Consider the following 24087-nt stretch of genomic DNA (forward strand, 5'->3'; position numbering starts at 1 on the left):
TTTGTCTTGCCCATTCACCCTTTGAATGGCACACATACACAATCCATGTCTCAAGGCTTAAAAATCCTTCTTTACCCCGTCTCCTCCCCTTCATCTACGCTAATTTCAAGTGGATTTAACAAGTGACCTCAATAACTGATCATAGCTTTCAATTAGATTCACCTAGTCAGTCTCTCGTGGAAAGAGCAGGTGTTCTTAATGTTTTGTTGTGTGTGTGCAACTGTTTCAGAATGTGCTTCTCTACAACTTATCTGTCATGATGCTGGTCTTATGTATGCGCCCAATAAAAATGTGATAAGATGTATGAACACATTGACCAGAAAAACAGTTTTTGAGCATCCTTGACGATTCAATGTATTTTGACCAGTGGAGGCTGCTGAGAACGCTCATAATAATGTATTTGATACAATTCCACTGATTCCACTCCAGCCATTACCACGAGCCCGTCCTCCCCAATTAAAGTGCCACCAACCTCCTGTGATTTTGGCTGACACATACATTGTCTTTCAGCCGTATGTATAATATAGATATCGATGAGTGTCACACCTCCATCTGTGGAGAACATTTGTATCGGCAACTACATCTGTCAGTGCCAACCTGGGTTCATGCTTGATGCAATTGTACAATGTTTGGGTAAGAATTGTGAAAAAATATGTATGTGTTTGTCTTAAGTGTAAGCCTTTCCTTGTCATCACACTAATCTCTCTGTGTGCACTACTTCCTTTTATTTTTAAAGGCTCAGTGCAGACAAAATGTGGGTTTTTCGTATCATGTTGATCAAAAGAACAGCTGATGAAACTAACACTGTAAAAGTGTGAAAAAAATATGAACTGTTTTTTTTCCTGATAGTTGCTGGTTGAAAATGCAATCCTGCGTAGATTGTATTTTGTCTGCACTGAGCCTTTAAAAATAGGCTTTTGTCTGCACTGAGCCTTGGTGGAAAAAAGGTGGAAATTATAGGCAATTAGCAAGACACCCCCAAAAAAGGAGTGATTCTGCAGGTGGTGACCACAGACCACTTCTCAGTTCCTATGCTTCCTGGCTGATGTTTTGGTCACTTTTGAATGCTGGCGGTGCTCTCACTCTAGTGGTAGCATGAGACGGAGTCTACAACCCACACAAGTGGCTCAGGTAGTGCAGTTCATCCAGGATGGCACATCAATGCGAGCTGTGGCAAAAAGGTTTGCTGTGTCTGTCAGCGTAGTGTCCAGAGCATGGAGGCGCTACCAGGAGACAGGCCAGTACATTAGGAGACGTGGAGGAGGCCGTAGGAGGGCAACAACCCAGCAGCAGGACCGCTACCTCCGCCTTTGTGCAAGGAGGTGCACTGCCAGCGCCCTGCAAAATGACCTCCAGCAGGCCACAAATGTGCATGTGTCTGCTCAAACGGTCAGAAACAGACTCCATGAGGGTGGTATGAGGGCCCGACGTCCACAGGTGGGGGTTGTGCTTACAGCCCAACACCGTGCAGGACGTTTGGCATTTGCCAGTGAACACCAAGATTGGCAAATTCGCCACTGGTGCCCTGTGCTCTTCACAGATGAAAGCAGGTTCGCACTGAGCACATGTGACAGACGTGACAGAGTCTGGAGACGCCGTGGAGAACGTTCTGCTGCCTGCAACATCCTCCAGCATGACTGGTTTGGCGATGGGTCAGTCATGGTGTGGGGTGGCATTTCTTTGTGGGGCCGCACAGCCCTCCATGTGCTCGCCAGAGGTAGCCTGACTGCCATTAGGTACCGAGATGAGATCCTCAGACCCCTTGTGAGACCATATGCTGACACATGCACAGTTGTGGCCTGCTGTGTATTTTCATATTGAATGTACAGATGAAGTCGGAAGTTTACATACACTTAGGTTGGAGTCATTAAAACTAGTTTTTCAACCACTCCACAAATTTCTTGCTGACAAACTATAGTTTTGCCAAGTCGGTTAGCACATCTACTTTGTGCATGACACAAGTAATTTTTCAAACAATTGTTTACAGATTATTTCACTTATAACTCACTGTATCACAGTTCCAGTGGGTCAGAAGTTTACATACACTAAGTTGACTGTGCCTTTAAACAGCTTGGAAAATTTCAGAAAATGATGTCATGGCTTTAGAAGCTTCTGTTAGACTAATTGACATCATTTGAGTCAATTGGAGGTGTACCTGTGGCCTACCTTCAAACTCAGTGCCTCTTTGCTTGACATCATGGGGAAATCTAAAGAAATGGAAATTGCTCCCAAGGATAAACCAGACTGACTTGTGGAGGTCTACCATTTTTTTCTGAGGTCTTGGCTGATTTATTTTGATTTCCCTATGATGTCAAGCAAGGAGGCACTGAGTTTGAAGGTAGGCCTTGAAATACATCCACAGGTACACCTCTGGTAGGCTAATTGACATCATATGAGTCAATCAGAAGCTTCTAAAACCATGACATAATTTTCTGGAATTGTCCAAGCTGTTTAAAGGCACAGTCAACTTAGTGTAAGTAAACTTCTGACCCACTGGAATTGTGATACAGTGAGTTATAAGTGAAATAGTCTGTAAACAATTGTTTGAAAAATTACTTGTGTCATGCACAAAGTAGATGTGCTAACCGACTTGGCAAAACTATAGTTTAACAAGAAATTTGTGGAGTGGTTGAAAAACGAGTTTTAATGACTCCAACCTAAGTGGATGTAAACTTCCGACTTTAACTGTATATTTAGGAGACATTGGTGAGAAAGAATGGCCAAGTGTTTGTTTTACAAAAATCGAGGTAGAGGTTGTGGTGAAGAGGGACAGGACACCACCCCGAGGACCAGTCAGACTGCCCAATGAGAACGCCCTACTTGACACCACCTTGGAGACAGCGATCAGCAAGGACAGGAATTAACCAAGTACAGTCCCACTCAGCAGCAGTGGCATTAGGCTTCTTAGTGACAACAGGCTTAAAGAGGCGAAGCCTGAAATCCAGATAATTCCGGTTGATGAAGACCCCACTCAGGCGTTTCTTTCTCCTGCTACGTTAGGTTAATTGGTCAGAGGGTGGAGAGGTCAAGCCAACGTTGCATCTAATATGGTGTCCAACTCCACCCACGCTGTATGCTCCTGCACCAGAGATCTGTAGATAATGACGAGATGCTCATGCCTCCGCCCTAACTTTGGGAGCTGTTGTCCCAGAGGCGGTAAGGCAGGCGACAAGCTTAGGTCAAAATAAGCCCATAGAAACGCACTGGTCTTATTTTGGACAGATTTTGGCGAGAGTGAAGCGTCTCGCTTCGCCTCTCCCTCTCTCCTTGCACCCATCTCATCAGCTTCAACCTGTTCAGGGGAATCCAAGAGAGAAAGGTGACGCACAACACTGTAGAACTACTAAGAGGGAAAGGAGTCTGACAGCCACATCGCGGCCCGCACAGTAAAAACCCCTGCCTAACAAATATCGTTATGTATGCACGTTAACAATTACTTTGCGCTATACATATAATATATAAGTAACAACACGACACTTGGTTTTGGTTTCATATATCCCATCCATAGCTTTATTGCAGAAATGCACAATTAGTCTTGACATTTGTTATTATCGTTTTTCTATGTTGAGTCGACTTGTCATATTACGTTGTAACAGTCACTGGTATCATCTAACGTTATAATTGAACTAATATCCTTATCAACAAACAGTCAAAGTTCAAGGTAATGTCTTCTGTTTGTCTCCGCAGTTACCGGCCCCATGTCTGCAGTATGGAAGCCAGCTGTGTTCTGGTGAAGGAGGTCCGACCGGATTTCCATTGTTAAAGCATGGTTCCGGAGGGGAGTTGGGAAGTGCCACCCCTCTGTTCACTGCGGGGGAACACTTTTTGATTCACATGTCGAATATGAAAGTACCTTTCATACATTGATACTGTTAATGCTAAAATAACTGTATGTATTTCAAATTTGATCAGTACCCTGAAACGTTATATCACGATCATGTATATTGAAAATGTATGTCTTGCAAAACTCACCTTCTACCAGACAATGGAACTGTCCACTCTCCATACACTGAGTATACTAAACATTAGGAACAACTTCCTAATATTGAGTTGCACCCTCCCCTTTTGCCCTCACAACAGCCTCAATTGGTCGGGGCATTGACTCTGCAAGGTGTCGAAAGCATTCAACAGGGATGCTGGCCCATGTTGACTCCAATGCTTCCCACAGTTGTCAAGTTAGCTGAATGTCCTTTAGGTGGGCCATTCTTGATACATGGGAAATGTTTGAGTGTTAAAAACCCAGCAGTGTTGCAGTTTGTTACACAAAGAGGTGTGCCTGGCACCTACTACCATACCCCGTTCAAAGACACTTAAATATTTTCTTTCCCATTCACCCTCTGAATGGCACACATACACAATCCATGTCTCAATTGTCTCCAGGCTTAAAAATCCTTTAACCGGTCTCCTCCCCTTTATTTACACGCAGATTGAAGTGGATTTAACAAGTGACATCAATAAGGTATCATAGCTTTCACCTGGTCAATGTGTCATGGAAAGACCAGGTGTTCTTAATGTTTTGTGTACTCGGTGTATGAGGTAAAACTTCCTCTTATCAGTTTTTTTTTTTGAAGTTGATTCATGAGTTTATTTATGTTACATTCTGTTCTGCACTTTTTGACTTCAATTATTTTTGAAGTTGAAGCTTTAGGACAGTTTGTTTTAATTTCAATTCAGTTTATTTGTCTATTTTAATACTTTTTGGTTTATCTTCTCCTGGCATAATTTGTATTTTTTGCAAATTTAAGGAATAAAACTCCTAATATTTGCACCATATCTCAGTGTGTCTCGTTGCCTACCTTGGTGATAGTTTTGTCATGTTTTATGTTGTTTTAGAAGGCTGTGTGTTCGATGTGAGTTGAGTATCCATGTTTAGACGTTCTGTGTTTGACTCCTCATTGACAGAAAAGTGACCAGGTGATGCGGGTGGGTTGGAATTTCTGTGGTGCTGGCCTGTGTGGTCCTATCCCTGCTTAAGGCCTGTGGTGTCGCTCTATCAGCTAAGAAACGCAATGGAGGCCACCGGTCGCAACAGCATTTTAACCTCAACTTAAATCAATGTTTTTTTATTGCAACTTCATGCACTAGAACACATTCATAACATGTTATCAATAGTCTGCCAATAATTTGTCATTATTCGCCATTCTGACCTGCCTAGTTAAATAAAGGTTAATTATATATATTTTTTGAATACACCAGTTTGTATGTTTGGCATTTCATTGGTGTATTTCAATTGTCACAAACATGGTCATTGTTTTGGTTCTAAGATTCTCATGCCAATATTAATATTTTATTTACATTCTTGTGATTTTATTTGAGGCAACCCTGACCCATAATGGCTCAAGATAAAGTTATGGATATAGTCTGAACCCCCCAAAATACATAAATGTATTACAACATAGATAAAACAAATTGCAAAGTGAACAATTTCAATTGGTTTCAATCTGTCAGATTTTGTTTAACCTTTTTGTATGATGTGCATAACAACTAGCCTGTGCCTACGTATATGAAATTGTCTAGTTGGCTGCCTGGAGACCTGGACCATACGTCTGAACAGTGACCAATCTTTGATTTGATTAATTCGACAATGTGCAGATGATATGATTGTTATTTTAAGTAACGTGATAGCCGCCATGGCCCACAACACTTAGGTTATATTAAAGATGGTTTGGTAAGACCAATAAACATACTAAAAATACTGATTAGCAATTTTTTTATTTATAATACAGCATCTGACTTATCCATCAGGCTGATTGGTTAGAGCCTGTAAGTAAGCATTTGACTGTAAGGTCTACACTTGTTGTATTCGGCGCACGTGACAAATAAACTTAGATTCGATTTGATTTCAAATACGTATTGGGAAAAATGAAATCTGACATTGTAGACTCAATAAATTGGTTGTTTTCTTTTTCTTTACTTTTTTTGCCTCGGGCTTATAGAGGACATTCTTAAAACCTCAACTTACTGTACTTGGTACACATTATATTGTTACAGTAGCTACAAGTTCGCCCTCTCTATGGACGACAGTGGGCGCTATTTTTGGCTCTCTTGAACCGGAAGCCACAAGATTTCTCCTTGGGTGCTGCTAGCTAACTGTAGCTACTAGCTAGCTGGAATGGGTCCGAGAGGTAGCTAGCTACCTGAACTGCGGTTAAAAAGTCAAAATAATTTAGACGCAAAAGACCCAGCAGAGTACACTCATTGGAAAAGGGAGCGAAACATGAAACGAGATGTCAGGATACTGTTATTGGGTGAACGTAAGTAAATCCTATTTTAATATTGACACATATTTAGCGCGTTAACGTTAGTTAGCTACTGTACAGCTAACGCCTTGTTGTTAGCTACAGACTGCCTGATGGAAACCTGCAGTTTTCTATAAATCTGCCCCCCCCGTGAATTACTAACTAATTACCCAATGTTATAGCATTGGCAGCTATCCCATCATTATGTTTTAGCTACATAACATAGTTAGTCTAACATTAGCTAGTTAGCCAGCACCAAATCTGACAGTACTAGTCAGTACGGGTTGTTTTGCACATGTACTTACAGTACTAACCTACGTTAGCTCGCCAAGTTAGTAGCTAGGTAGAACTATTTAGCTAACTAGTTAACTGTCAAAATGTTTTCTCATGCGTTAGCTAGCAAATAACTTAGATACCTTGCCACCAAGTGTGCTAAAGAGGATGTTTCTTATTTGACATGTTTTGCTAACAATATTGGTGGTTGGTTGTTGGAGAAAAAAACAGATATATTCTAGCTAGTTAGCAAACTGTTACAAGTAATTACCACCAAGTATTTTCCTAATAATTATCTTTGTATCCCTAGCTGCATTGTAACTTTAGCTACTTTGTTTGCCCCTCTTTTTGAATAGGCTATTCATGAACAGACCTATTCATGGAAACTCAACAGGAGAATGTCAGAGAGAACCCCTTATCAGGCCGTACTCTGTGGTTAATAAAATAAAATACATTTAACTAGCTACTTATAATAAACTTAGACAAAATTTAGACTTAGGACTTAGTTATAGTTCAGCGTAAGTATTAGCCCCCCATGTAATCCAGCTCTGGCTACTTATGAGCTGGAGAATGTGATATATTTACCTGACGGTATGACCTCAGGGTGAAATGTGTTTTGCAGACCAGAAATACTCTTCTTCCAGGCTTCATTTTCCTCCTCTTTCAATAATGTCTCGTTTCACTTTTCACCCCTCTGTCAACAGCCAAGGTGGGCAAAACATCACTCATCATGTCATTGGTTGGGGAGGAATTTCCTGAGCATGTAAGTGTAGCTATGACTGTACATTCCCACTGGTTTATATCTCTGTTTTATGTGCAGTGCTGACACATCTAAGAAATTATACCCACCGAATGCAAACACTACATTGATGACTAAATAGTCCGCTTATTTATAAAATATGTATTTAATGGCTACTGCTACACCGTACAAAAGCAGCATTCTCATTGACTTGGAACATTCAAAGTTTGCATACACATTGTCTGCTATCTACGCCACAGCACACAGAGGGTGGCTATATTCAACTGTGAAAGTGTGATTGGTAGGGAAAATAAACCTCTACTGGTCCTCTTTACTTTGCATTTATAAGCACTCGTTATTGTAATATTGTACTCATAATATGCCACTTCTCCTCACCTCATCCAAAAAGAGGACATTTCTAAGTCATTATCACAGTATCAGACAGTGTAATGCCTAAACACTCCTTACACTCTAACCATGAAGTTAATTTCAGCCTGTCAGTTCCAAGCGAATTAAAGGTTAATGGAGTCCTTCTGTCAGACTGTTGAATTTGTGTAATCCCCCTTAGGTGCCCCTCCGAGCTGAGGAGATCACTATCCCTGCCGATGTCACTCCAGAGAAAGTTCCCACACACATAGTGGACTACTCAGGTGAGGTGCTGCTCGCTCAGTGGCCTAATACAACTCTCTTGCTATAGTCTGTGTATGTGCCTGTGTGTCTCTATAGAGACCAAATATCTTCCTAGCTGCCAGAAAGTCTTGTCTGCAAGCTAACAGAACTCCTGGTTAAGTGTAATTGCTTGCTTATCGGTCCAATTCAGTGCTGCTGCTGATGAGGTGCTGTAAATGTTATCAACTGGTTATCAGTTGATTAAATTGAGTGCATTGTTTTGGCCCTACAGAAACGGAACAGACAGATGAGGTCCTCAGAGAGGAGATTATCAAGGTAAGGCTAGTTCTCAGTGTTGACACACCTCTTCCTTAGCTGAACGCTCAAGGGTGAAGTTTCTCCTAGGTACAGATCTAGGATCAGCTTCCCCACCCTCAATCCTAACCTTAACCATTAGTTGGGGAAAATACTAAACTGACCCAAGATCAGGGTCTAGGGGAAACTACACGCTACACCTAGCTGAACAGGTAATGCTAAGCTATTAATCGAAATATCTGTTATTTTTCTGTTTTTAAACAACTAATTGACTGACGTCGGTTAAATTATGATTTATTTTTTTCCTGTGAGCTCAATGCGCAGAAAACATGATAATATACTACAATGACCATGGCTACTTGTCTGGTCTGTTTCTTTTACGCCTGCCATGTAAGAGATAGAAGAATGTGCAATCAAGAGGGGATACATAGAGAGCAGTTGCTTTGCGAGGTATTGTTATTCAGCAGTTATAAAAGTATGCCTTATTTACATTGAAAACTACTAAAATAGTGATTTTGTCAGACAACATAGGCAGCAGCTCTAAAGAGATGAGCTGATGACTTGGAATGAAATAATAGTGATCAAATAAAACAAATGTAATATACACAACATAAATATTTTATTAAAGTAATGTGAATAACTTTGTGTTGTATTTATTATGGATCCCCATTAGCTGATGCCAAGGCAGTAGCTACTCTTCCTGGGGTCCGGCAAAATTAAGGCACTTATACAATTTTGAAGACATTACAATACATTCATTACAGAATTCACAACACCCTAAGTATGTGCCCTCACGTATTAACTGATGGTTAATAGGTGATAAGCTGTAATGGGTAGTCACTACCATCATGGGTCTTTTATTAATTGTTTTATTCTGTGTTACAGCATTCAACCCACATAATGCATAGTGCATTTATGTTAAAAAAAAATATACTAATCTAACCGAAACCTAACAGACATCAAAGTGCACTAATGAACAGGAGAAGGATCTGTAGATGACCACCAGTTGATCTATCGCCTCATTATTTAATAATGTGTTGAGTATGTGTTGTAGTGAGCCTTTCCCAGCTGTGCCTTACAAATTCACAATCATTTGAGTTCATTTGGAGAATGTGTTCAATTGCGTGCTTTAGTTGATGATAAAGGCCTTGCACTCCAACCATGATTTCCCAACTCCTGCAGGCCAACGTGGTGTGTGTGGTCTATGATGTCACCCAAGAGGAAACTATAGACAAGGTATCTTCTCACACATGTACACTGTCTTTTATAGATCTTACATTTCCTTCTTGGAGAAACCAATATGGAAGCATTTGGCATGGTATAACAAGCATTTGTATAATGTAGCCTACAGTATGGGACCAAAATGATAAATGAGAGATTTTATTAGTGTTTTGCTATCATTTCTTATGATACTCACTTTTCAGATCCGAACAAAATGGATCCCCTTGGTAAATGGCGAAGCAGAGAAGGGGAATAAGTATGTACATACTGTTGTTTTAATGACATGTGCTTAGAAGCTTGTGTGCGTCGTCCTTGCCTAAAAGTGTTGTGCTTGAACTAGCCTCTTTGGCCTTTTGTGTCATAAAACATTTAGATATCTTTGATCTTAAATTCAACCCTTATGATGTCACAGAGTTCCCATAATCCTAGTGGGGAATAAATCGGACCTTCGCTCTGGGAGCTCCATGGAGACCATTCTACCTATCATGAACCAGTTTTCTGAGATTGAGACCTGTGTAGAGGTAAGGCTTGCATCTCAAACTCACTCTGCTCTCTTCAGCTGCCTCCCCACTCACTCAACGCAATGAGGACCTGATTTCGCACCAATAATTACTCCCACCGATCTTATGCAAACAATATTTAGTTGAACTGTTTTTGTTTGAACACACCTATGATTAGGCAAACCTGAGGTTTTGACTTTTCTCTCCCAAGTGTTCTGCCAAGAACCTGAAGAACATCTCTGAACTGTTCTACTACGCTCAGAAGGCTGTGCTCCACCCCACCGCCCCGCTCTACGACCCGGAAGACAAACAGGTCAGGGAGGACATTTTGAGGATCGCTTTAGCTTTATACCTTTGGAATGACCTGGTTTTATTGCAGAATCTTGCTTTGTTGAGTGTTAACTGTGTCTGTGTGCTGATGTTACTTCCAGTTAAAGTCAATGTGTGTCCGAGCACTCAGCCGAGTCTTCAGCATCTCAGACCAGGACCATGACCGCATCCTCAGTGACACTGAACTTAACTGCTTCCAGGTGAGAATCAAATAACACTCTTCCATCCATCCTTTAATCTATCAACCATACATCAATTAATCTACTAATATATACACTAAAGTTTGGGGTCACTTAGAAATGTTCTTGTTTTTGAAAGAAAAGCAACATTTTTTTGTCTATTAAAATAACTTCAAATTGATCAGAAATACGCCTCACAAGTCCTCAACTGGCAGCTTCATTAAATAGTAGCCGCAAAACACCAGTCTCAACGTCAACAGTGAAGAGGCGACTCCGGGATGCTGGCCTTTTAGGCAGTTGCAAAGAAAAAGCCATATCTCAGACTGGCCAATAAAAATATAATATTAAGATGGGCAAAAGAACACAGACACTGGACAGAGAAACTCTGCCTAGAAGGCCAACATCCCGGAGTCGCCTCTCACTGTTGACGTTGAGACTGGTGTTTTGCGGGTACTATTTAATGAAGCTGCCAGTTGAGGGCTTGTGAGGTGTCTGTTTCTCGAACTAGACACACTAATGTACTTGTCCTCTTGCTCAGTTGTGAACCGGGGCCTCCCACTCCTCTTTCTATTCTGGTTAGAGCCAGTTTGAGCTGTTCTGTGAAGGGAGTAGTACACAGCGCTGTATGAGAGCTTCAGTTTCTTGGCAATTTCACGCATGGAAAAGCCTTAATTTCTCAGAACAAGAATAGACTGACAAGTTTCAGAAGAAAGGTCTTTGTTTCTGGCCATTTTGAGCATGCAATCGAACCCACAAATGCTGATGCTCCAGATACTCAACTAGTCTAAAGAAGGTCAGTTTTATTGCTTCTTTAATCAGAACAACAGTTTTCAGCTGTGCTAACATAATTGCAAAAGCGTTTTCTAATTATCAATTAGCCTTTTAAAATGATAAACGTCGATTAGCTAACACAACGTGCCATTGGAACACAGGAGTGATGGTTGCTGATAATTGGCCTCTGTACGCATATGTAGATATTCCATAAAAAATCTGCCGTTTCCAGCTACAATAGTCATTTTCAACATTAACAATGTCGACACTGTATTTCTGATCAATTTGATGTTATTTTAATGGACACATTTTTTTGTTTTTCTTTCAAAAACAAGGACATTTCTAAGTGACCCCAAACTTTTGAATGGAAGTGTACATGTGTAAGAGATAAATTGCTGGCAAGGTGTAAAACTGGCATGGCCATTGGAACAGCCGGGTATAGTTTTAACTCTCTGTGTGTGCGCGGTTCCTCAGAAATCGTGCTTCGGGAACCCTCTAGCCTCTCAAGCTCTGGAGGACGTGAAGACTGTGGTGTGGAAGAACACGAGCGACGGGGTGCAGGACAACGGCCTTACCCTGAACGGTGAGGGATGAACCGACAGTGAGATGGCTCAGTCTTTAATGATATAGGACTTGTTGGGTTTAGCTTCTGGTAAAATGGTGAAATTCATTGTTGCTAGTAGCGGTAATAGTTAGTATGGAGCCGACGTGATAAGATGGCGACATAACAGACATGATTCTATTGTATCTTCTATTACCAGGCTTCCTGTTCCTCAACACGTTGTTCATCCAGAGGGGTCGGCACGAGACCACGTGGACCATCCTGAGGAAGTTTGGTTACGATGACTCGCTGGAGCTGACGGATGACTACCTATACCCACAGTAGGTGTTCTGGCTCCACTACTTTGTGTTTCTGACCCAATCACAGACGTGTTAGAGACAGTTGGTTACCTCCCCCATGTTGTAATGTGATATTGAAGAGGATACTGCACGAGTATTGTCACAAAGGTTTTTGGTGAGTCAGTGTTTTCCAGAAAACATCCTGCCCTTACACGATTTATGTTCATTTGTCAAGCCAGAGCGATAGATCGTTCCAGTAGCTAAACCTCAGGCAAGTAACGTGTGTGTGTGTGTGTGTGTGTGTGTGTGTGTGTGTGTGTGTGTGTGTGTGTGTGTGTGTGTGTGTGTGTGTGTGTGTGTGTGTGTGTGTGTGTGTGTGTGTGTGTGTGTGTGTGTGTGTGTGTGTGTGTGTGTGTGTGTGTGTGTGTGTGTGTGTGTGTGTGTGTGTGTGTGTGTGTGTACGGTAAGCCCAGGTATTTATATGGCTGTTTGTTGTGTGTTGCCAGGTTACGGGTGCCCGTGGGCTGCACCACCGAGCTCAATCATCTGGGTCACCAGTTTCTCCAGAGGCTGTTTGACAAGTATGACGAGGTGTGTGACCACCTCAGTGGCCATCAATCAGGAAGTCCATTTATTTATATCCATCTGTCTATTTGTCAACAAAGCACTAAGCAGGTTATATTTTAAGTGGAAATAGAATACACATTTTTAAGTGGAATGACCCCAGTTCATTTTAGGCATTGAAATGTGCCCCTCTTCTCCAAGAGCATGGCTGTTTTTAGAGCTGCTGAAAGTTTGTTAGGACTTAATGGTGTGTTTTACCCCTCTATCAATATTTATTTTTACACCAGGATAAGGACTCTGCCCTCTCTCCCGCGGAGCTCAAGAACCTTTTTAGTGTGTTTCCCTACATGCCCTGGGGCGCAGACGTGTACACGGCGGTCTCAACCACAGACGAGGGTTACATCTCCAATCATGGCTACATGTGTCAATGGACGTGAGTACTGACCTTTGTTCGCTTTGTAGCCACCTTGGTATGTACAAGTGCCTTCGGAAAGTATTCAGACCGCTGGGCTTTTCCTCAATTCTGTTACGTTACAGACGTATTCTAAAATAGATTAAATACGTTTTAAAAATCTACACACAATACCCCATAATGACAAAGCAAAAACAGGTTGTTAGAAATGTTTGCAAATTTATTACAAATTTAAAAAAGATACCTTATTTACATAAGTATTCAGACCCTTTTCGATGAGACTCGAAGTTGAGCTCAGGTGCTTCTGTTTCCATTGATCATCCTGGATATGTTTCTACAACTTGATTGGAGTCCACCTGTGGTAAATTGAATTGATTGGATATCATTTGGAAAGGCACACACCTGTCTATATAAGGTCCCACAGTTGACAGTGCATGTCTAGAGCAAAAACCAAGCCATTAGGAATTGTCCGTAGAGCTCCGAGACAGGATTGTGTCGAGGGACATATCTGGGGAAAGGTATGAAAAGATTTATGCAGCATTTTTTATTTTTTTATTTTTTTTATTTCACCTTTATTTAACCAGGTAGGCTAGTTGAGAACAAGTTCTCATTTGCAACTGCGACCTGGCCAAGATAAAGCATAGCAGTGTGAACAGACAACAACACAGAGTTACACATGGAGTAAACAATAAACAAGTCAATAACATGGTAGAAAAAAAAAACATCTATATACAATGTGTGCAAAAGGCATGAGGTAGGCAATAAATCGAATAATTACAATTTAGCAGATTAACACTGGAGTGATAAATCGTCAGACGATCATGTGCAAGAAGAGATACTGGTGTGCAAAAGAGCAGAAAAGTAAATAAATAAAAGCAGTATGGGGGGTGAGGTAGGTAAATTGGGTGGGTAGTTTACAGATGGACTATGTACAGCTGCAGCGATCGGTTAGCTGCTCGGATAGCAGATTTTTAAAGTTGTTGAGGGAGATAAAAGTCTCCAACTTCAGAGATTTTTGCAATTCGTTCCAGTCGCAGGCAGCAGAGAACTGGAAGGAAAGGCGTCCAAATGAGGTTTTGGCTTTAGGGATGATCAGTGAGATACATCTGCTGGAGCGCGTGCTACGGGTGGGTGTAGCCATCGTGACCAGTGAACTGAGATAAGGCGGCCCTTTACCTAGCATAGCCTTGTAGATGACCTGGAGCCAGTGGGTCTGGCGACGAACATGTAGCGAGGGCCAGCCGACTAGGGCATACAGGTCGCAGTGGTGGGTTGTATAAGGTGCTTTAGTAACAAAACGGATGGCACTGTGTTAAACTGCATCCAGTTTGCTGAGTAGAGTATTGGAAGCTATTTTGTAGATGACATCGCCGAAGTCGAGGATCGGTAGGATAGTCAGTTTTACTAGGGTAAGTTTGGCGGCGTGAGTGAAGGAGGCTTTGTTGCGGAATAGAAAGCCGACTCTAGATTTGATTTTGGATTGGAGATGTTTGATATGAGTCTGGAAGGAGAGTTTGCAGTCTAGCCAGACACCTAGGTACTTATAGATGTCCACATATTCTAGGTCGGAACCGTCCAGGGTGGTGATGCTAGTCGGGCGTGCGTGCGGGTGCAGGCAGCGAACGGTTGAAAAGCATGCATTTGGTTTTACTAGCGTTTAAGAGCAGTTGGAGGCCACGGAAGGAGTGTTGTATGGCATTGAAGCTCGTTTGGAGGTTAGATAGCACAGTGTCCAAGGAAGGGCCGGAAGTATACAGAATGGTGTCGTCTGCGTAGAGGTGGATCAGGGAATCGCCCGCAGCAAGAGCAACATCATTGATGTATACAGAGAAAAGAGTCGGCCGGAGAATTGAACCCTGTGGTACCCCCATAGAGACTGCCAGAGGACCGGACAACATGCCCTCCGATTTGACACACTGAAATCTGTCTGCAAAGTAGTTGGTGAACCAGGCAAGGCAGTCATTAGAAAAACCGAGGCTATTGAGTCTGCCGATAAGAATATGGTGATTGACAGAGTCGAAAGCCTTGGCCAGGTCGATGAAGACGGCTGCACAGTAATGTCTTTTATCGATGGCGGTTATGATATCGTTTAGTACCTTGAGCGTGGCTGAGGTGCACCCGTGACCGGCTCGGAAACCGGATTGCACAGCGGAGAAGGTACGGTGGGATTCGAGATGGTCAGTGATCTGTTTGTTGACTTGGCTTTCGAAGACCTTAGATAGGCAGGGCAGGATGGATATAGGTCTGTAACAGTTTGGGTCCAGGGTGTCTCCCCCTTTGAAGAGGGGGATGACCGCGGCAGCTTTCCAATCCTTGGGGATCTCAGATGATACGAAGGAGAGGTTGAACAGGCTGGTAATAGGGGGTGCGACAATGGCGGCGGACAGTTTCAGAAATAGGGGGTCCAGATTGTCAAGCCCAGCTGATTTGTATGGGTCCAGGTTTTCCAGCTCTTTTAGAACATCTGCTATTTGGATATGGGTAAAGGAGAAGCTGGGGAGGCTTCGGCGAGTAGCAGCGGGGGGGGCGGGGCTGTTGGCTAAGGTTGGAGTCGCCAGGAGGAAGGCATGGCCAGCCATTGAGAAATGTTTGTTGAAGTTTTCGATTATCACGGACTTATCAGTGGTGACCGTGTTACCTAGCCTCAGTGCAGTGGGCAGCTGGGAGGAGGTGCTCTTGTTTTCCATGGACTTTACAGTATCCCAGAACTTTTTGGAGTTAGAGCTACAGGATGCATATTTCTGCTTGAAAAAGCTGCCTTTGCTTTCCTGACTGACTGCGTGTATTGTTTCCTGACTTCCCTGAACAGTTGCATATCGCGGGGGCTCTTCGATGCTATTGCAGTTCGCCACAGGATGTTTTTGTGCTGGTCGAGGGCAGTCAGGTCTGGAGTGAACCAAGGGCTATATCTGTTCTTGGTTCTGCATTTTTTGAACGGAGCATGCTTGTCTAATATGGTGAGGAAGTAACTTTTAAAGAATGACCAGGCATCCTCAACTGACGGGATGAGGTCAATATCCTTCCAGGGTACCCGGGCCAGGTCGATTAGAAAGGCCTGCTCGCAGAAGTGTTTCAGGGAGCGTTTGACAGTGATGAGGGGTGGTCGTTTGACCGCGGACCCGTGGCGGATACAGGCAATGAGGCAGTGATCGCTGAGATCTTGATTGAAGACAGCAGAGGTGTATTTGGAGGGCAAGTTGGTCAGGATAATGTCTATTAGGGTGCCCATGTTTACGGATTTAGGGTTGTACCTGGTGGGTTCCTTGATGATTTGTGTGAGATTGAGGGCATCAAGCTTAGATTGTAGGACTGCCGGGGTGTTAAGCATATCCCAGTTTAGGTCACCTAACAGAACAAACTCTGAAGCTAGATGGGGAGCGATCAATTCACAGATGGTGTCCAGGGCACAGCTGGGAGCTGAGGGGGGTCGGTAGCAGGCGGCAACATTGAGGGCCTTATTTCTGGAGAGATTAATTATTAAAATTAGAAGTTCGAACTGTTTGGGCATAGACCTGGAAAGTATGACAGAACTTTGCAGGCTATCTCTGCAGTAGATTGCAACTCCTCCCCCTTTGGCAGTTCTATCTTGATGGAAAGTGTTATAGTTGGGTATGGAAATCTCAGGATTTTTGGTGGCCTTCCTAAGCCAGGATTCGGACACGGCAAGGACATCAGGGTTGGCAGAGTGTGCTAAAGCGGTGAGTAAGGCAAACTTAGGGAGGAGGCTTCTGATGTTGACATGCATGAGGCCAAGGCTTTTTCGATCACAGAAGTCAACAAATGAGGGTGACTGGGGACATGCAGGGCCTGGGTTTACCTCCACATAACCCGAGGAACAGAGGAGTAGTAGGATGAGGGTGCGGCTAAAGGCTATCAAAACTGGTCGCCTAGAGCGTTGGGGACAAGGAATAAAAGGAGCAGATTTATGGGCGTGGTAGAATAGATTCTGGGCATAATGTGCAGACCGGGGTATGGTGGGGCACGGGTACAGCGGAGGCAAGCCCAGGCACTGGGTGATGATAAGAGAGGTTGTATCTCTGGACATGCTGGTCTCAATGGGTGAGGTCACCGCATGTGTGGGGGGTGGGACAAAGGAGGTATCAGAGGTACGGAGAGTGGAACTACGGGGTCCATAGCAAACCAAAACAATGATAACTAGCCTGAACAACAGTATGCAAGGCATATTGATATTTGAGAGAGACATACAATAAGGCATTGAAGGTTCCCAAGAACACAGTGGCCTACAAGTTTGGAACCACCAAGACTCTTCCTAGAGCTGGCCGCCCGGCCAAACTGAGCAATCGTTAAATAAAGGTTAAATACATTTTTTTAAATAAAGATTGTGAGAGAAGGGCCTCGGTCAGGGAGGTGACCAAGAACCCGATGGTCAGATAGAGCTCTAGAGTTCCTCTATGGAGATGGTAGATCCTTCCAGAAGGACAACCATCTCTGCAGCACACCACCAATCAGGCTTTTATGGTAGAGTGGCCAGACAGAAGCCACTCCAGTAAAAGGCACATGACAGCCCGCTTGGAGTTTGCCAAAAGGCACCTAAAGACTCTCAGACCAAGGACTGATGAAACCAAGATTGAACTCTTTGGCCTGAATGCCAAACGTCATGTCTGGAAGAGACCTGGCACCATCCCTACAGTGAAGCATGGTGGTGGCAACATCATGCTGTGGGGATGTTTTTCAGCGGCAGGGACTGGGAGACTAATCAGGATCGAGGGAAAGATGAAAGGAGCAAAGTACAGAGAGATCCTTGATGAAAGTCTGCTCCAGAGCGCTCAGGCCCTCACTGGGGGGAAAGTTCACCTTCCAACAGGACAACAACCCTAAGCACACAGCCAAGACAACGCAGGAGTGGCTTCGGGACAAGTCTCTGAATGTGCTTGAGTGGCCCAGCCAGAGCCCGGACTTGAACCTGATTGAACATCTCTGGAGAGACCTGAAAATAGCTGTGCAGAAACTCTCCCCATCCAACTTGACAGAGCTTGAGAGCATCTGCAGAGCAAAATGGGAGAAACTTTCCAAATACAGGTGTGCCATGGTTGTAGCGTCATACCCACAGACTCGATACTGTAATCGCTGCCAAAGGTGCTTCAACAGAGTACTGAGTAAGGGAATACTTATGTAAATGTGATATTTCAGTTTTTATCTTTTTTTATAAATTAGTTAATATTTCTAAACCTGTTTTTGTTTTGTCATTATGGGGTATTGTTTGTAGATTGATGGGGGTAAAAAAAAACATTTTAATCAATTTTAGAGTAAGGCTGTAATGTAATAAAATGTGGGGAAAGTCAAGGGGTCTGAATAAGGCACTGTAGCTTTGTGTGCCAGACAATGTGTGTATGTCAGCTATGGGGGTTTTTATGTTTAGAGTTTCAGTGTAAGGAGGTCCGTGAGTACAAATGAATGTGTTAGGGGATTTAGATTAGGACAGTGAGTGTTCTTATTCCCTCCTAATTTCACTAATGTGACTTCTCTTCATATTACAGTCTTTCAGCGTACCTTGACATCCATCGCTGTTTGGAGTACTTGGGATACCTGGGCTACCCTATTCTCACTGAGCAGGACTCCCAAACCACTGCAGTCACAGGTTTGTGTCTGTACGCATGTCAACACGTCTTTTTTTGTTTGTTTTTACATTGCTGCAAGTAGCCTCTCTAGGAAAATAGACTGTATGTTAACAAGACCCTGTAAACCTCACTCGCTGTACATAGAAGAGGATTAGAACTATAATCTGGTTCACTATAGGCCCTACAGACAGAATTATATACAGTACATGTATGCCTTCTGAGGATGTACAGTGACTCTGAAAGGTCAACTTTGAATATGCTATTTGACTGGTGTGAAGACTACCAGAGTGTGTGTTGTGTAGTTATTATATGCGCTGCTAACACAAAATTCACACATTTATTTGAGGGTACCAATAATGCCGTGGTCGTATTCCTTCAATTGGTCAATTAACCTCAACCCACCATCCAGTGAAACCGAGTGGGATTGTTTGAAGCGAAAACCTGCATCAACAAGGGTGCTTCAGGAACGCTGGTTGGTGTGTGTGTGTCTGTGTGTAAAACTGAGGGCGTGGCTGCATGGGGTAGCAGGATTAGGGTAGGGTGACGTAAGTCTCACCCACTCAGCCTGTCCAGCAGAGTCGAGAAGGTTTAGCTGACGCGGCTATAAATGTGGGAGAGGTCCTACCACCTTAGATCAGATTCAAAATGTATCCCTTGTTACCCACAAGGGGAAATACGATTATGTTTGAAATGCTTTGATAGCGCTCCATCATATTAATCAATGGTTCCCTGTCCTGATATGTCTGTTTTTCCCTGTATGTGTACTCCCTGTGTTTTCGGTGTGTGTGTGTGTGTCTGTGTTGGCGCTATCCGCGTGTGTCCCTCTGCAGTGACGCGGGAGAAGGCTATGGACCTGGAGAAGAGCCAGACTCAGCGGTCAGTGTTCCTATGTAAGGTGATCGGACCACGGGGTACTGGGAAGTCTGCCTTCCTCCAGGCCTTCCTCGGCCGAAACACAGCGGTACGATTATCTCGCTGTTGTTGACTTGTTATTTAGACTAAATAGCGATACAGAATCACACATTCCTGGAAGAACCGTTTAGTACTTTGTTACTAGTAGTACACCTTGAACTCTTCATTGTAAAACCATTCCACTTTGTCAATGCGTGTCCGAGCTGAGAAATGATGTTGAAAGCCCCAACTACTAGCATTGCTACAACTAATGATGAGAGTAACAGTCGGTGTGTTTGTTTCAGAGAGAGGAGTGTTCCACCGGTGCATTTTCCCTCTACACCATAAACACTGTTCAAGTTAGCAACCAGGAGAAGTTCCTCATCGTGAGTTCCGTACCTTTTACTTTGACCTCAACTCTGACCCCTGACCTTTGGTAGAGTACATTAGCCTCACCTCCCATCTGTCGTCTTCCCCTGGCAGCTCTACGAGGTGGATGTGGAAACAAAGTTCCTAAAGGAGTCAGACGCAGTGTGTGACGTAGCCTGTCTCATGTATGATGTCAGTGACCCCCACTCCTTCGACTACTGTGCCAGCATCTACAAGGTGTGTGGCATCTCATGTCTTCTTCAGAGCTTCTCTGGTTTTCACAGATATGATCAGGAATCTGTTCAGTGTTTCACGCCTCTCTTTTTCTCTCCCTCATTTCTTTCTTCCCCACATCCTCTTTCTCTTCGCCATATCCCATTCCTCTTCATCCACATCTGTCTCCTTTCTGTAGCAACACTACATGGACAGCAGTATTCCCTGTGTGATGGTGGCCTCCAAAGCAGACCTCCCCGAGGTTAGACAGCTCCACGGGATGACCCCGGCAGAGTTCTGCTACAAACACCGACTGCCTCCGCCGCTCCCCTTCTCCGGCCTGTCCCTGGACTCCACCAGCAAGAACATCTACACCAAGCTGGCCTGGGCCGCCATGTTCCCGTACGTATTAGTTCTCTGACTGTCACATTTGGCAAACTGTTGGTCCCTCTGTCAATCACTCGCCATTTAATCTATAGTTTTTGCGATTCAGTGTTGAGAAACTGGAAAATCATGTCACTTTTTTCATGTCTGCACCTCTATGCGGTTTCATATGTCCTTTCATTGACGCCTTCGTCTCCCCCCCCCACAGACACCTGAACGGCTCCGACATGAGCAATACATCCTTCTGGCTGAGAGTGACGCTAGGAGCAGCAGTAGTCGCGGTCCTAGGCTTTGCCATGTACAGAGCTTTCGCCCGACAGAAATGACTAGGGTCCTGACCGGAGCCCACCTTCCCTCTTTTTTCCCACTACCCCAATCTCCAGACCAATCCTCCAGACCAAGCGCCTAGACACACTAGACCATCCTAGACCAGACAGACAAAACACAGATACGTTTTACTTTGTCATGATTTATACCCTAACCTCCCCTCTCCTCGTCTTTGCTCTGCTCTTCCAGTCTACTCCAGTTAGTCACGTCTTCTTGACTGACTGTAATAATCTCAGTCAAAATGGAGGCGCGTGACAATATCTCTCACCCTCTCCTGACCACCTTTGCTCGCTCTGCCTTATGGTGTTAAAATCCAGGCTAAGGAGGCAGCCTCCCTGTGCGCAATGCAACGATTCCCCCAAGAGCTGCCACGAAGATGTGGTTGCTTTATCAAATGAGGATATACAGATACAAGAAGACTTTTCCACATGCATCCACAAGGTGTTCAGGAGAATGGATAGATTTATTTTTAATGTGTGGTCTTTCCTAAGGAAAAGAATCTCAAAATGTAATAATGCAATTTGGAAGAACATATCAAACTTTAAAAAGTCTGGTGCTGGTTAGAAACCAAAATGGCAAATTTAGACAGTCCATATCACGGGGGGGGGGGGTATGGAGGACCCTGCTGCACGGACGTAACCGGGCAACATACACTCTGAGCGGGCACAGGAAGTCCCCTGCAGAAGCTAAAGACTTGTCTTCCCATTGACCAAGCCACTGAGATAGACTTTCAGACCTGATTTGCCAAATACAGAAGCCTCTCTCTTACGGACCGTTCCAGTAAAATACATGCTTATCACTCCATTAACTTCTGCTACAATACTACAGTTGTGGGTGATATTAACTAGATACATTTATTTATGTCAAAAATAATAATACAAAATAGCAGTAGTTGTGGCTTGCCAGATTAGAATTGAGAAGGAAGCAATGTCTTGTTGAGAGAAGTGACTATATTGTATTAGATTGATGAAAAAGAAACACTGAACTCTGTAATGCACCCTCCTTACTCAAAGTAATCAGTCATGTTAAAACAGCCGAATCATTTTTATTTTATGGTATTAAGACTAAATCCTGCCCTGTGCAAATTAACGCTTTGAATGATCATTATAAGGAAAATATCTGCCTCCCCTAGTCTTGGCTTTTATGTGCATTCACCACAAATAGGAATTTAGGCCCCAAATTTTATTTCTGCTAAATCAGCCATGTGTGTGTGTGTGTGTGTGTGTGTGTGTGTGTGTGTGTGTGTGTGCGTGCGTGCACATGTATATTTGCATGTATGCATACATGGACCTGTGTGTCAAGATTTTGATTGTATAATTTTAAAAAAACTTCTTTTTTTTTCTTTTTTTAAATATGGGAATCACAAATTTTTATTGGTGGGTTATTTTAGTTGGGGACCTGCTATTGCCACAGAAAAAGTTATGTGGATCTTATTGATTGAAAGTGATATCAAAACAACTGAAGTGAAATGCTAAATAAAACAAAACAAGGATTGTTTACTGCTTTGCCAAACTTCTATCCTTGACTGTCAGACTGTTTGAGTATTAGAGTGTGTTGTTGGTGCGTGAGTAAAATCACTGTGGAAGCCCGGCCCCCCCCCCCCCCCCCCAAAAAAAAGGCAGAGATAATAAGAAGACAGTGGTAAAATAAATTCAATCACACCTTTTGTTTTATCACAAAACCGGATAGCAACCTCTGTCCAGTGACGTCCACAAAGCATATTGCATGTACAGCAACAGACAGTTACATGACCTACATCATGGTCAAGCAAGTTAATGTTTCTGACATATTTGGACCACTAAGCGACTATTGATTTAGAACCCCAGAGAGTTACCGCAAGTTACAAAGCAAACAGGAGGTGCCTCCGCTATTCCAGCACCATTTGAACTTCAACATTTCGACATCATCAAATCAACTCTGCTAAGTCTTAAGACAGTGACAACTAAAATATACCAAAAACAATTTAGTCCAATCAACATAAGCTAAATATGTGGCTGTCCATGGTTATGATTTCTGTGTGTGTGCGTTCATGCAAGTAGAAAAACATATTTTTTTATTTAACCTTTATTTAACCAGGTAGGCTAGTTGAGAACAAGTTCTCATTTACAACTGCGACCTGGCCAAGATAAAGCAAAGCAGTGCGACACGAACAATAACACAGAGTTACACATGGAATAAACAAACATACAGTCAATAACACAATAGGAAAAAAAGTCTACATACAGTGTGTGCAAATGAGGTAAGATAAGGGAGGTAAGGCAATATATAGGCCATAGTGGTGAAATAATTACAATTTAGCAATTAAACACTGCAGTGATAGATGTGCAAGTAGAGATACTGGGGTGCAAAGGAGCAAAACTAATAACAGCATGGGGATGAGGAAGTTGGATGGGCTATTTACAGATGGGCTATGTACAGGTGCAGTGATCTGTGAGCTGGTGCTTAAAGTTAGTGAGGGAGATATGAGACTCCAGCTTCAGTGATTCTTGCAATTCGTTCCAGTCATTGGCAGCAGAGAACTGGAAGGAAAGGCGGCCAAAGAAGGAATTGGCTTTGGGGGTGACCAGTGAAATATACCTGCTGGAGTGTGTGCTACGGGTGGGTGCTGCTATGGTGACCAGTGAGCTGAGATAAGGCGGGGCTTTACCTAGCGAAGACTTATAGATGACCTGGAGTTGGGTTTGGCAACGAATATGAAGCTAGGGCCAGCCAACGAGAGCATACAGGTCGCAGTGGTGTGTAGTATATGGGGCTTTGATAGACTGCATCCAATTTGCTGAGTAGAGTGTTGAAGGCTATTTTGTAATTGACATTGTGAAGTAGAAAAACATGTTAACTCACCCTACTTGTAAAGAAACGCCAATGCCATCCTCTTTCATGTTGATGAAATGGTCTGTCACTCTGTCATACAGTACACGTTTAAAAAATGTTGTCCTATGCTACCTGGCTAATTGCTTGCTTGCTTGCCAGCCTACCTTCCAATCATGGGTAACCTTAGCTAGTTAACATTAGCCTTCTACATCTAGCTACATATTGAACTTCCATCCTGTCAGGCCAGGAGCACAACAATGTATGAATTAATGGTTGGATCAGAATCACCGTTATAATCATTGGCCAGTACAGAGAATTAAGTAAAACCACAAGTCCAAATCCTTATCTCCATCCATGGCTAATTTAAAGAAATGGCCAATTTTAGCTAGCTAGCCACCGGAGGACAACAACACAACGAGATGCAACAATTCGTGTTTTTCTGTCAATGATGTATGCTCTTAATGGGCTTTGTAGGAGTGACTCCAAATCCCCGCTGAGTCTGTCACTTTTTTATGGTGCGC

The 24087-nt window shown here is 43.2% G+C and overlaps 1 protein-coding gene across 1 annotated transcript; it reads left to right on the forward strand.

The window, feature by feature from the left end:
* Window positions 1-6064: 6064 nt before the first annotated feature.
* rhot2 (ras homolog family member T2) lies at window positions 6065-22254 on the forward strand. Its single transcript, XM_055924131.1, has 19 exons — window positions 6065-6254; window positions 7217-7275; window positions 7820-7901; window positions 8153-8196; window positions 9358-9411; window positions 9600-9652; window positions 9809-9917; window positions 10108-10209; window positions 10328-10426; window positions 11651-11759; window positions 11938-12058; window positions 12523-12607; window positions 12868-13013; window positions 18491-18591; window positions 19402-19532; window positions 19768-19848; window positions 19946-20068; window positions 20244-20446; window positions 20637-22254. Exons 1-19 carry the CDS (start codon window positions 6218-6220, stop codon window positions 20752-20754), a joined length of 1857 nt encoding a protein of 618 aa, XP_055780106.1. The 5' UTR covers window positions 6065-6217; the 3' UTR covers window positions 20755-22254.
* Window positions 22255-24087: the final 1833 nt, after the last annotated feature.

This window comes from Salvelinus fontinalis, chromosome 1, assembly GCF_029448725.1.
Source record: "Salvelinus fontinalis isolate EN_2023a chromosome 1, ASM2944872v1, whole genome shotgun sequence".
In the NCBI taxonomy this organism is placed as follows: Eukaryota; Metazoa; Chordata; class Actinopteri; order Salmoniformes; family Salmonidae; genus Salvelinus; species Salvelinus fontinalis.

Bases quoted from the DNA above. Each gene is read 5' to 3' on its own strand.
- rhot2 (XM_055924131.1), top strand. From the start codon at position 6,218: ATGAAACGAGATGTCAGGATACTGTTATTGGGTGAAC. The intron at 6,255-7,216 runs GTAAGTAAATCC...CTCTGTCAACAG, and splicing joins GATACTGTTATTGGGTGAAC to CCAAGGTGGGCAAAACATCA. The intron at 12,608-12,867 runs GTGTGTGACCAC...TTTTTACACCAG, and splicing joins TGTTTGACAAGTATGACGAG to GATAAGGACTCTGCCCTCTC.